Source organism: Phaseolus vulgaris, chromosome 9 (genome assembly GCF_051622355.1).
Source record: "Phaseolus vulgaris cultivar YP4 chromosome 9, ASM5162235v1, whole genome shotgun sequence".
Taxonomy (NCBI): Eukaryota; Viridiplantae; Streptophyta; class Magnoliopsida; order Fabales; family Fabaceae; genus Phaseolus; species Phaseolus vulgaris.
In genome coordinates this window covers 36,027,688-36,042,839 of record NC_143506.1, presented here as the reverse complement: position 1 = coordinate 36,042,839, position 15,152 = coordinate 36,027,688, and the positions used below count along the sequence as shown (strand labels likewise).

The following is a 15,152-nucleotide window of genomic DNA, read 5'->3' as shown; positions in this document are numbered from 1 at the left end:
TGTTTGTGTTGGGCCTATCGTGCCACCCGCTATCGGGCCGCTATCGGACCACCCAAAATATATAGTCCCACGCACGAGTTGGCAGTCTCGGCGTGAGGGGGGTGTGTTGGAGATCCCACATCGACTAGAGATTAGAGTCTTTCATTGTATATAAGTGGGTGCAAACCTCAACCCTATGAGCCGGTTTTATGGGGTTGAGTTAGGCTTAAAGTTCACTTCGTAACAACAAGTTAAATCTTTAATAACTGCAATAACCCTAGAAACATCAATCTTGTCCTAAAAACGAGTATAATTTCTCATACGCCATAACATCCAAATTGAAAAAATTATCATAACAAACTTAATCAATTTAACCAAAGGACTACCATCACTTGTAATAAAAGAAAGAAGATCATCCTTATTCGAACTCAATTACAAATATACAAAGCATTAGGGCATTCAAAAAATAAATTGATTTCAAATATTATTTTTATATTTCTTCTTTATTTTAGAGAATAAAAAAATTACTAATATTTAAATTAATTTCTATTATTGATAAATAATTTTTAAATTAATATTTAATTAACTACCAAATTTTTAGCTATCAATTATTTAAATTTTAAAATTGATAATATCAATATTTTTTTTATCTAATTTAGTTAAAATAGTAATTATTTATTTATTTTTTATTTAATATTTTTTAGAAGTATTTTTAAAAAAATAAAAATAAAACTATAATAGAGCCAATAAAAATAAAGATATAACAGAAAATATCTTAAATAAGGTGATCTTAACAATGGGATTTTTATTTCAATACATTGAAAATTTTTGCATTAATCTAAAGTCAAGGTCATGGATAGTTAATAAACATCTTTATCTTTTAATCCATCAAAACATTTTTTGACAGTACCTAAGAATCAACAACCCTAATTTTTTGACACTCAAAATACACTCCAAAACGTGTTCAAATTTAACATAATTTCTTTATCTAGTGACAATATTTTCATGCATTTACAATTTATTTTATATATAAAAAATAAAATGACAAGGAGACATTTAATCTCCTTCACCTACTTCAAATAATTTCATTTTTTACTCAAATTTTCTTCAATCAAAGCATGTACATCTCTATCATGTGAAACATCAGCCACGTTGAGATATGTCAAAATTCCTTCAAACAGTTACTATACTATTTTAACTCCCTTAGTTTATTAGTTAAATGTTTTCAAAACTAAATATATACAAAGAATATTGCTTAACACCCAGAAAAAAACTGAAAAGACTACACGAATTTGCACAATTTTTTTTCTTACAAAATAGAAGAGGTGAGAAGCATGATAAAAAAAAGTTGAAATAACTTTCAAGGTTTGATATATTGGTTTTTTCTAATTCTGGTTAAAGATGAGTTTCTTTAGTTGGTTTTAAGATAAAAAATAACTGATTTTTTTCTTTTAAGTTTGAATTAAGTTGGAGTATGAGATTCTATTTTATTTTTTTTATTAATTATTGTATAAGAATTAAGTCATTTTCCATATTTATTTATTGGTTTTTAATAATAAAAAAAGTGAAATGAAGAAAATACAAATATGGAAGTGGGTGTAATGACGTTGCAATGGTTGAGAAAGAGTAAAGAAGCATCTGTAGTGGTTATGAATGTCACGCATAAAACCCCAAAAAAGATTAAAAAAAAGTCATGAATTTCACGTGGATGAGTGAAAAGGGTAAACAAACAGCCACCACCCACTTCAAATAAAGGATAAAATAACGTTAAATTGAGGTTGCCCTGTCCCAACTTGGAACAAAACGTTGAATTGAAAACTTTTTCTATCAATCCATTTTTTTACCAATATAAAAAAGATGGTGTTGTTAAAACGTAAAGGTGCTGAGAAGCTTTAATTTCTAGTAAACATATATAAAAGAAGGATTTATTTTGTTATAGTTTCAAAAAGAAAGTGTAAAATAATTTTAAAATATAAAAAATTAAAAATAAAAAGAGAGAAGAGAGAGAGAAAGTTCTCCATTGTTCTTCAGAATCCAAAACTGACTCAGTGCCATCCCGTGACTCCATAATTCTTATTCTTTCCTTACGAAACCACATGCTGCAACCAATGCTGAATAAATTATTAGAATTTTTTAAAAACAAAATACATTATTAAATATAGGAATCTATAATAATATTTTAAAGCTGTGATATTAAATATATAACGGAGTCACCGATAAAGGAAAAATAAAACTGCGCGTTCTGAAAAGCAGTTTGGTGTTGCCACGTGTGTTTTTATTGCGCGTTTGCGTGAAGCGGTGTGGTATGCGTGCATCCTGGAACTTTCCTTGTCTCATTTTCCACACACGGAATTTCGTTGTCAACTTTTCACTTTCAAATTCCTAAATACCCGTTTTTAGTAATTTGAATGAGTATTGTTATGTTATTGCCAACATCATCAGTAGTTACAATTGTTTAAAATATTTGTTCCATTAATTACCATTAAAAATGTTTAAAATAACAAAATTATAACTTTGATATTCATGTTTACAATAAACAACATTTTCTAAAGAGAAAGACATTTAATCTCCAAATTAGTCGCTTTTAACATTAAATTGCTCTCAATTGTTCCAATTTCTGTGATAATAAATCAAATAAAAGAGAATAGTTAAAGAACGTACATTAGAATCTCATGTGTAAATCAATCATTTTATTTACAATCAACCTCTTGATTTGAAGTATTGGAACATGTTATTGAATAAGGGGCAGAGACTTTCTTTATTTACTTGCTGAATAATTTATTTATTTTTTCATTTCATTTTTTCTTTCATATTTTTCTTAATGTTTCGTCTCGAAAACTTTCAGTTGAAAATATATATGGAAAAAGTTATCCGACATTTATTTGATATATTGATACAATAAAAGTTATATATTTACTGTGATTTTTGTGTTTATTTATATGATCTTATGAACCATTTTACTGTTAAACTGAAATTAACACTCATTGCATGATTGAGAGTGTACTATTTAATTTTTGTTATGATTTAACTTATATTAATATACATTGATCTTAATGAATTTTTTTATAACGAACAATTGATATTGGATAGAGTGTCCTAAGACTATTTAACCCATAATGCTAGAAAAATAATGTAATCAGAAGAAGAAGGAAAACTCTAATGAATAATATTAATTAATTTTCTTAACTAAATAAACAAGAATCATGGTAAAAAAATTATGATATTAAAATAACAAAAAAAATTATGTAAAAATAAGAATGGCAATATATTTCTCCACTAATTATATTGTTTACTATTAGTATCAATGTAGTATGTAATTATATTATATCATATATATTATATTTTGATTGAGGTAATATGATACCTACTTTAATATATCATATATATTATATTTTGATTTAATAGTAATTAATGTAGCGTGATTTACCTTAATTTATTTATAACAAGGTTAGATTTTTCACTTTTCAACTATTTTCTTTTTTAAAATTTTTAGTTCTAATTATTTTCATGTCCAAACTCAATAGAGACTAACATCTGTTGATCACTTTTTCAATACCCTCGATCAATTCAACTACCCTACTCATAGGGTAGGACTATTGTCGACTCTACCCCTAATTCAGTTTACCTCATTGTAGTCTCATGATTTGCATATAGTTTCCCCTCATCAGTTTCTCAGTTTCTCATTACCTGAAACTTATAAATTTCAAGAAGTAGTTGAATAATAATATAATATTTTATTTTATATTATTTTCATAATGTTACAATCTCTCCATCATTAAAAAAAAATTCACCAAAAATTGTCTCACTAATAAACAACTCATTTGATCCTCCAACTCCCACGTGAAGTCACAAGTTCTCTCGTTCCACACTACCTTCACTTATTCATCGTTTTGTCTTAGAGTTGTTTTATCTGAAAATCAACTATCCTCATTGGCTTGACTTCTATTAACAAATCTTCTCTAATTTGCACATCATCTAACTCTAGAATATGACTTACATCATGAACGTTTTCCTCAAATAGGATTTATGAAATACGTTGTGCAAATTTGCCAAAGGAGGTAGCAAAGCTAACCCATATGTTATTTAACCAATCTTCCCAAGTATCTAATATGACATAATAAACCTTGGAGTCAATTTCTTAGTTTGGATAGCTTGGACAACTTTTGTGGTAGACTTTACTCGTATGAAAACATGTTCCTTCACAACAAACTCTAGGGATCTTCATCTCTAATCTGCATATGACTTCTGCATACTAATAGTAATTGTTGTTACAAGTGAACTCCACCAAAGGACGAATTTCATCCCATCTACCTAGATGATCCAACACAAGACCAATAATGGGGTCTATGATTTGACCTAAAACCATAAGACTCAATCTCACTTTATCAAATATATGAATACACAATCAACTTTTGATGATCCAATATGAACATCAAAAGTTACTAGGCAAGTGATTAGGTAGTTGAGTATTTCTCATTAAAAAAATTGGTACAATTGTAATTATTTTTCTCAAGAATATCGATCATTTATCGGTGCATAAAGAGATATATGTTCATTACCTAACTTTGGCGATGTTGATTAGGTATCAAATAGTCTCAACTTTGGACTATGAATATCCTAGTCCAAAACACTATTTTGAACTATTCAAATATTCACGTACTTTATAAATACTTTCTTAGACCTCACCATGGTCCATGCCTTTCACCCTGTAGTGTACCAAACCGTGACTTCCCAGATCCAAAGACGCATACATAATATGGTCTCAACTCAATGCAACAAATTTTATGGCTCTTTCTCAAGTGTCTTTGACACTTTCAAGAATCACATAATATGATGAATATTAAAGTGCATAATATTTTTCTTAACCAATAATTTATGCACATCATTCAAATAGATAAAAAATTATAAAAATAATAATAAAGTATATAGGTAACTTTCTTTTATCCCAGATCATTGAATAAAAAATAATACATACTTTTACTTTAATTTTATTATTACTTTATATATTTCTTTAAATTAAAAAAAGATTACATCGAACAAAGTTATTCCCTCCACTAAAAATAAAATCATATTGAGTGTAAATCCCTAATAAGAGGAATATATTTTGAGATATAATATGAAAAAGTAGTATATGTTTATATATTAATTTAATATTACATGCATAATGTATAATCAAATATAGGTAAAAATAGGGATGTTACATTGATGAACTATCACGGTTCAAAAATCATTAAATATAAATCAAATTTAAAGACAAAAAATAATTAGTTGCTATATTGATTAAATTATATACTATTTTATAGATTAATCAAATTATTAGTATCTAAATTAATTTTTATTATTGATAAATATTTTTAAATTAGTATTTAATTAATTATCAAAATTTTAATTACTAACTATTTAAAAATTTTAAAGTTGATAGTTAATTAGATATTATTTTAAAATTTATTTATTAATAATAAAAAATAATTTAGATATCAATAAAAAAGACTCCGAAATTTATCTAGTAAATTAATATAAATTTAAATAATTTTTTATTAATAAATTTATCATAAATTATGTCAAAGCTTAATTACGTAACGTTTCATGTCTTTCTCATATTTTTGTGATTAATTACGAGACTCTTCATTATTTCTCGTAATTTGTACTTTTCACTATTTTAACAAAATAAAAATAAAAATGTATGGTGTCGTGCATCTTTCTGCGAAGTTGGAACTTAAGAAAAAGGATGAGGAAAAGAAAGCAGGGAGAAATAGAAAGAAGAGAAAAAATGGGTTCAGTAATTTGAATTTCGAATAATTAATTACGTTATGTTTTTCTAATTATATTTAACCTTATAATTGATTTTGTGGGTTTATTTTTTTTTTAAATTCCAATATTTTATTATTATGAAATAAGAACAATAAATAAATGATAAAAGTATTTTCTTAATATTTCTTTCTATTTCTCTTTGACCAAATCATGTTCATTTTAACTCAGGTTTCTTTTCTTTTCCTTTTCTTTCTTTTATATTCCTTTCTCTCTCTCACAGTACCTATATTCATTGTTTTTTTCTACCAAATGAAGCATGAGAGTGCTTGATACTCCAACTATTTAAGTGGTAGGTATCACATAAACTTGTTTTAAACATGTGTTCGAAGAATAGTCAAACACTTTATGTACTAAATCATTTTCTTATCTTTCTAACTGGACCGCATTACCAACTTTTTTATTATTTATTTTTTTGTTTATAATCATTTTTTTTATTTTTTTATCTAAAAATTTATTAATCCTTCTTTAAAAAAATCAATTAAAAACACACAAATTCATAAGTTATTAAAATCTAATTAAATTTTTATATTAGTACAAGTATATAATAGACGTGGACCCATATTGCATATCAATTTTAAATGTTGAACTTTGGTATTATTCATATATAGACGAAGCATCCTCAAACTAGGTCTTGTTTGAATTTATCTATTAGTAAAAAATATATAAAATAATAGGAGAAGTCTAAGCCACAGAAAGCTACAGCGAAATTTCGTGTAGTATGTAATATTTGTGGACACATCACTCAAATAGTTAAATAATAACGTTAGTCATTTCATGAATCAAGTTATAAATTTAAGATCAGAATTTTGTAAAATTATTTTATGACATAAAATTTAATACTCTAAGTTTTAAATACATTTATAAGAAAAAAAAAATATCATTTTTATTTTAAAAGTAACTTTTAATCAATAAATTCAAAAATTAAAAGTTGGGAAGTTTTATAAAACCGTTACATTTAAGCAAAAATTGTCATAAGATTTTAAAAATAATGTAACATATTGTAAAACTCTTTACAAAAAAGTTATTAAGAACTTATGTCAGAAATATTGGAATGAAAATAATATAATTTTATATACAATGGTAATACGACATGGCTTAATGAAGAGAAAAATGGTCAATTGCGCGTGACAATATAATACTATATTAGTATATATTATAATAACCTAACTTCCATTGAAATAATTGTATCGGTTGAACGTGGACAGTTTGAGTTTTTAGGTGAAAGCAAGCACACTTATTGGATGGTCTTTAATTGTTTATCTAGAACACATTTGCCTTCAAATTTTGAAGTTCGTGTATTCAAATACATGTTTTTTTATACTTAAATTTATAATGAATTTTTAATGTGTAGATTATACTATAATTAAAAAATATTATAAACAACAGTGTAGTACAAACATTATATAAAAAATAATTAGTTATTATAATAATTAAATTATGAATCATTTTAAAGACTAAAAAAATTATTCGTTTCTAAATTAGTTTTTATTATTGATAAATAGTTTTTAAATTAGTATCTAATTAGTTATCAATATTTTTCTACCAAATTTAGAATCTAAATAATTAATAGTTAAAAATTTGGTAACTAATTATATACCAATCTAGAAACTATTTATCAATAATAGAAACTAATTTATAAACTACTATTTTTTTAGGTCTCTAATTTAGTCATTCTGGCAACTAATTATTTTTGTCTTTAAAATTGATTTTTATTTAATGATTTTCTTGTAGTGAAGAGATTTTCTTGTAGTGCAGAGATATGTGAGAAGTTTGGGAAGTTTATAAAAATTTGGAATTAAAGAAAGGGGAAGTTAAAATAAATTAACAAAAAACAAAAATAAAAATTAATATATTATAATTGTAAGTTTACTAGAAATGAATTATTCCTTAATTCACTGTATTTCTTTAAAAAAACAAAGAAAAGTCTTCTGCATAGTGAAAATGTATAAACCTCTAATAATTTGTTACAAGCTATTTTATGTTAATAGTGAAAGTATATAAATCTCCAATAATCAAGTATCTTTTTGTAGGGCTACTTCAATCATATAAAGGAGATTTTTTTTTAAATATTTATACAAATTAAACTCACGTGAAAAATATGAATGTTTAAAAAAATACTTTTGAATTTTACGATAAAAAATATTCTTAATTAGCTAAAAGCATAAAATCAATCTTAAAATTTAATATTAGCATAATCTTGTGATAATTTTCTTTTGTATTGCATATAATTTATTCATCGTAAATGTAAATCAATTTATATGTTAATTTATTACAATTTTTAACTATAATATAATTTAAGATGAACCATCTTTTTAGACTATACACTTCTTTGGACTTTTTGTTTTAGTTGCTAATACTTTTTTGGCAAATCTTAATTTTTAATCTTTTAAGTTTTATTTTTCTAGGATTAGAATATGCTTTATAAATCACATGATACGTTATTGGAATGTTAGTTTCATTGTTATATAATCTGTTAACATTGTCATGTTAGATATTAAAAGAGTTAACAAGTAAAAGATTCAAAACCCCAGCCAAAATATTGATTAAAAACTAAAAGTTAAAAAAGAATTATAGAAATATTTATCCTGTTTAAAACACAGAGTAAATATGAGTTTTTACCATTTACAAAGAGATAATTAATAATCCAGCACTGTCATCAAGAAATTTTAATCGTGAAAACTTATAATTTTTCTTGATATGGAATTAGTCTAATCACAAAGTTGTGTTCATGATGATATCCATGTGTGCTGGTGACGCGTCTTTCACGTTTTGGATCAGCCATGATTCTGTAGATACAAATTGATTGTAAGAAAGAAATTGTTTGAGTAAGATGTAATTATAATTTTTAAAGTATTTAGATTTGAGATAATTAATTAATAAATTAAAAATAATTCTATATTAATGTGCATGCTTCTATAAAATATGTGCATGATGGATCCTAAGAATCATTTTGAAAGATTATGACTCATGATTCATAGATAAAGGGACTAAAAAGAAAACAAATCAAAGCAATTGATTGTTAGGAATAAGTTCTTTTTTAACTTTTTAGCAACATCTTCTAGGTTAAATCTTCTTCAAATCCTAAATTTTTAACTTATCCAAGAGTTATAAAGCTCATTAAGTTTTATTTTTTCCCAAAAATTAAAAGTCGATTCCTGTATTATATTATTTATATATAATTTTTAATAAATATATTTGTTCTTGATGGGATGTAATAAAATTCTTAACGGTGGATGTTTGAATTATGCGAGTTTGACTACCTTTTCTATGAAGGATTGTTGAGTTTTACTGATGAAAGTTGAGTGATGGTGCACTTGTAGAAGATTCTTCAATATTTAAGTTAGTAAGAGCTTTAGAGATTATGTGAGTGAAAAGTAAATGAAAGTGTTGAGGTTGAATGAATACTCTCTCGAGTAGTTGATATTCGTTATAAAAAATTATTTGATTCTAGCGGCATGTCGGTCATTCATTTTAAGCTATATCTGAGTTATGCGGATTCTATAGGTGGTTAATTATCCCTATCATGGATGGATATTAACTTCTTAGTATTTTTCGGTATTAGGTAGTACACAAGTCCCCCTAACTCGATAATTAAAATGTAATTGAAGTGGTAATTGTTGTCATTAAAAAATAATCAAAACAATAATATTGTTGTGTTATAATGAGAGAAATAAAACCCCAAGAGCTTTAATCAGGAATTTAATGAAGGGTTTTCTTTTTCTAATGATGAGTTATATGGTTTCGAGGTGTCATGTTCGTTTGACTGTTGACGTTTCACAAAAGAGTTACCTTGGGAAAACACATTGCCCTAGATGGATGTAATGCTTCTTTTTTTGCGATTGTCTTTTTTATCATAGTGTTTTAAACGTGAGTTTTAAATGAATCAATTTCAAGAACTTACTAAACCTAAGAGAAAACACTTTGTTATTTTCTTTGCTTGCTTGCTTCTGCTGGTGTATGTGACGTAGCGTTCGGTTCTTAGCTCATGCCTTTTTGCCTTCATTCTTCCCTACTTTCCCCACATTTGTTATTCTTTCTTTTTTTAGGTATGTCTACCTCTTCCACTTCTTCTAATCCTTTCTATTTCTTTAGGAATAACACTTTCATGAGCAGAGAGATTGTTTCCATAGGAGAATATCTCTCAATGAGTTGTACTATGACTCGTTCTTTTAATGAGATCGCTCAGAGAAAATTATTCCTAAAGTCATCCCTGCCATGGCGATCGTCGCGCTGGCGTCTGCCACTATGTCAAGGATGAAAAGGATATTACCATTCTAGATAGGCAGGAAGCCTCCTCCCAAGATTTTGGGGAGACCTCTGAGCCAAACATGGCCAAGAGGGTAAGGAAGGACAAATTCCTTCAGATCTCTAATCCCGAGTACTCATAGGTACTTGGTGATTCCTCCTTTAGTGTGTATTCTAACGCAATGGTCGAGTTTATTGTGGAAAAACCTTGCACTAAGAGTGATTGACTACTCATGAAGCCTCAATTAGATGTTGGGGACTTCACCTCGGTCTACGAGTACTTTTTTCAAAGAACTCAATATTCAATTTTCTCTTTCTTGCTTTAAGTGGCATATGCTCACTCTCATGAATGTGACACCAAAGTAGCCACATCCTAATAGTTGGGCCCTTTTGAAGGCCTTTCAAGTACTCTGCACCTACCTTCAAAATCAATCTTCTATAAATACCTTTATGTATTTTTACCAAATCAACAAATATTGTAGAGGGTTGGTTGAGTTTCATTGAATGAAGCCCGACATCGTCCTCTCTTTATTATATATTCTTCTTAGTTTAAAAAATAAAAATAAAAAATCAAATTAAGATGTACATGGTAATACCAACAGACATGACTCTTTTTCTACCTCAACTTTACACTTAGATAACCTTTACATTGACAAAGACTAGATAAGTTTAACTCTTGTGTCGAGTATTTGTTCTCTCCCAAAGAGAGAATAGATATAAAAATAATAAAAAATCTTCCTCGACTGATTAGCAATAGGGCCCTCCTTTGCGTACCATCCTTGTGCATGGTTCATGGGTAAGACTCTGCATACTGTTTAATTTATTGAATTTTATCTATAGTGGGAAGGTCATCTCTCTCACCCCGCATGATCACGTATTCATCTCGACTACCGACTCTAATTTGATGTGACACTTCAACATGCAAACCAACTAGGTCTGAGAAGGTGGTGGCTTCTCAAACAAATGTGTTGTCGAATTGCACAATAAAAATAATTTTTTATTTAATAAAACATGTAACTACACAATATTATTATTTTTACTCAAAAATGATTTTATAACTATTCTTACGAAATTACATATTTTTTTATTTTTTTAATAAAATAAATATACTAATAGGCGAATACATGAATTTTTGTTGTTATACCCTATCCATGAGATTTGGATTATCAATATTTAATTTATATAATAGATATCTTTTGATCCATACAAATTGGGCTAGTAATATTTATTTTATAATAACCATAAATTAGTATAACAAACTTAACTGTTTAAAAATAGAAGTATATTCTTAATTATCATAAATCTCGAGATTTATTCGCAAAATTCAACATCAATTATAGAAACACATATGTCAAACTCTTATACCTATAAATACAAATCCTAACAATACTTGATATTCACTTACTACTATGATATCATTATCCTCGTATTAACTTAAACACCGAAAAATTATCTTAACATGTGACCTTCTAATGTTAAAGTTCAACAATCCAAAAAAAATATGGATCTTCACCAACACTTCAAATTCAACTTATCAAAAGTCCAATGTCAAATTCAATAAAAGCAAATAAAAAATTAGTAAAAACAGCTTTGAGCTTTGTGTCCACTTTTTTACAATAATAAAAAACTGAATAAAAGATTTGATAATCATAACAATTATTAAAATAAAAATAGTCAATAAAATTTATATTGAAACCATAAAAAGTTACACATAACAACGTATTCCGTAATTTTTCATGATAATTAAATTAATAAAATTAGTTATAGATATAAAAAAAAAGATATGTAAAAAGAAATACCAACCGCGTGATATTTATGCAAAAGCATTAATTGACAATGAACGAGTTAAACGTGAAGAGATAAAACACAAATCGTGGGCGCATTTATGGTAGTGAAAAACGCAGTCATAAATTGGACCAACAAAACAAACCTAAACGGAACCAAAATGAAACCGTTTCATCGCCGTTTAGTTTACCGCGCAAAAAAAAACACGTGGTGGAGAAAAAAATAAAAAACTATAATAATAATAAATAGATAATAATGGGCAACAATAAAAAAAATTTATGAGGGAGACTTTGGGAAAACAAAAAAAAATGGGACAGCGTGATATGTTAGGAGACAGCGGCAAGAAAAGAAAAGAACCGCTTTTGAAAAACCCCACATATTCCTCGTGCTTCAATTTTCCACCTCCTTATTAAAAAATAAAATAATAATAATATTATTATTATAATTATTTTATTAGACCAATTAAAATTTGTTATCATTGGTTATTTATAAGATGAAGGGGAGACAAAGATTATCATTACATCTTAGGACTCTCTCTTCCTTTGTAAAACAACAACCCTCACCGTCAAACCACGCGTTCTCTTCCTCTCTCTCTCTCTCTCTCACCGAATACTTGTGTTCTTCTTTGTGGCTAAACTCAATTCATCATGTCCAGCTCGTCGGAGTACTCTGAATTTTCCGGCCAGAAACCGGCCAAGTCGCCGGAGAAGTCCAGCTTCTCTCAAACTTGCAGTCTCTTGAGTCAATACATCAAGGAGAAGGGTAGCTTTGGAGATCTCACCCTCGGCATGACATGCAACACCGAACCATCTGGTACGCCTCCTTAAACTCTACAGTTTCTTTTTGGGTTTTTCTCTATGTAATTTCAGTGAAAGTTCTGGGTGTTGTTTAGTTCTGCAGAAAATGTAAGGAAGGGGAAATTTTGGTATTTTGATGGGTACTTTATTAGTTATTCCTTTCATCTTGGTTTGTTTTGAAATGATTTTATTTTAGGAAGGAGAAGCAGCTTGTGGGTCTTTGAAAGTTTTTTTCTTTTTATAAAATGAAAATAAAAAACAAATCTTTTTCTTTGTAGTTTTAGGCTTGAATTTTTTCTCTCAATTCATAGGTTTCTGCCTTTGTTGCTAATTTGTTTCCCTGAATGACTTTTCAAATTCCTAGATCTAACTTATGGCTCCAAATTTGCCCCTCTTATTAGAATGAGAAAAGAGTAAAAAAAAAAGTGTTGGATTTTAATGTTTGGTCTCTTTTAGTTTCAAAACAAAGTTAATCTGTCAGATTTTTTGCATGTTTTGGAGATTTCCCCTTTTTTCTGATGTGAAATTTTTTACAGGGTCACCTGAGACGTCATGTCAATCTGGTACAACTATGAACTTGTTTCCTACCAAGGAAAACAACGTGACACCAAAGAACCTGACAGCCATGGATTTGCTCTCTCCACAAGCTTCCTATCGTCCTTTAGAGGAGATTCCAACCTTGGTCAATTCCAGGTTGGTTGCTTTGCTTCTTTAATTTGTTGTGAAGTCAATTAACAGTAACCTTTTGTTCCAACTTGCCGAGGAAGAAAATTAATGAACAATGACTGCATTCCAATTCATAACTGTTACTACCCTTTAGATATGCTATTTAAATCTCCAATTTCTTTATGGAGTCATTAGAAAACTTGTTTTTGTACTAGTATGTGACAACTTATCTATTAATTCATGTATGCAGTGCAATTAAGTCTGTGAGCAAGGTTAACAAAACTGCACAGATGACAATCTTTTATGGTGGACAAGTTGTTGTGTTTGATGATTTTCCTGCTGAGAAAGCAAATGAGATCATGTCCTATGCTAGAGGGAAACCACAGAGCCAGAACAATTCTGTTTTCACATACACACAGAGCCAGCCTTCATTTCCTTCTAATCTGGTCAGAACTTCTGCTGATTCAAGTGCTCCAATTATTCCCTCTGTGAATGTTACCAACTCCATCCATGAACACTCTCAAGCACCATCCAGGCCTGTTGTTTGTGGTAATTTCTTAAGATCATTAATACTTTTGAGATGAATGGTTTTATTTAATTTTGGTAATATGGATAAAAAAAAATAATTCTGATCAGGAATTTCCTTTTTGTGCAGATCCACCAATTGCTAGAAAAGCTTCACTCCACCGGTTTCTCTTGAAGAGAAAGGATAGGTATGCACTTTCCACCCAAACAAAGAAAACTTTAAACATTTTGTGCATGTTTGGTATAGGAATATTTTAGGGAAACAATAATCTTTCCATTTTTTCAGAAACTATAGAAATAGAAAACATTCATTTTTTAAATAAACACACAATATTGTATGGTGAGTGTGGTTGTGTATCAGTATATCTGGTTTTCTTTTTTATCTGTCTTGATAATATAGATATTATCAGTGGAAATTGCTTCCTTTTCTCAGAAGTGCAATTAATATCAGAACCTTTTTGTAGTTGTTTTTGCTCAGTGAATAATGTTTCCTTCTATTGTTTTACAGAATTGCCTCCAAAGCTCCATATCAAGTACCAAACGGGGTTTCAGCTGAGTCCATGCCATGGCTTGGGTTGAGTGCTACATCACCTAAAATCTGAGAGCAGCTACAGCATATATAATATTAAGCATATTTTTGTTGTGAAAATGCTAACTAGTCAGAAGTGTTTTTGCCAGAACCCTTCTCTAAGTTCTGGTTATAGTTTTTTCCTGACTAGGTAGCGTTATTACTTTTTTTTGTAATGTTTTACGATGTTTTATGGGTTTCTTGTTACCCCTTTATTTGTCATAGTAATTTGGGCTCTGCTGAGCTGTGTCATAGATCCTAACTATTTGTTAGTTTGCTGCTCTAATTATAGTGATTCAATATATTCATTGTTATATTAAGATTAATCTTTTTCTATTTTTTCTCTAATTTGTATTTTTAATTAAATGCGGTTGCCGTGTGTTACGTTTGTTTTGAAGTTTAGATTTATGTTTTAAATTAAAAAAGAAAATTCTAAACGGTTATTTGTCTTTGGAAGTAAATTAAACATTAGCGCAAATTAAACGAAACATTAAAGACAAATTAAACCAGCGTTGAGACGTGTTAAATGTAAAGTGAATTGTTGAAAATTAAAGGTAATTTGATTTGACTTTGTACAATTTTGCGAAATATCGTATCAGATTACATCATGAAATTGAAGAAAATCATTAGTTTTTTTACTATTAAGAAGCACGACAAAGAAGGAGAAATAATAGAAAGATTTTAAGGGAGACTAAGGATTAGAGTATTGTTCATGACTAGTTATTAGAGGAATTTGAGAAAGGCTAGAACTTGATAGTTAACACTTAAGAAAACCT

The 15,152-nt window shown here is 28.1% G+C and overlaps 1 protein-coding gene across 1 annotated transcript; it reads left to right on the top strand.

The window, feature by feature from the left end:
* Nucleotides 1-12,277: 12,277 nt before the first annotated feature.
* Nucleotides 12,278-14,702, top strand: LOC137821054 (protein TIFY 10A). The gene is made up of 5 exons (XM_068625468.2): nucleotides 12,278-12,633; nucleotides 13,154-13,310; nucleotides 13,534-13,832; nucleotides 13,939-13,996; nucleotides 14,317-14,702. The coding sequence occupies exons 1-5, from the start codon at nucleotides 12,468-12,470 to the stop codon at nucleotides 14,408-14,410; spliced, it is 774 nt and encodes a 257-aa protein (XP_068481569.1). The 5' UTR covers nucleotides 12,278-12,467; the 3' UTR covers nucleotides 14,411-14,702.
* Nucleotides 14,703-15,152: the final 450 nt, after the last annotated feature.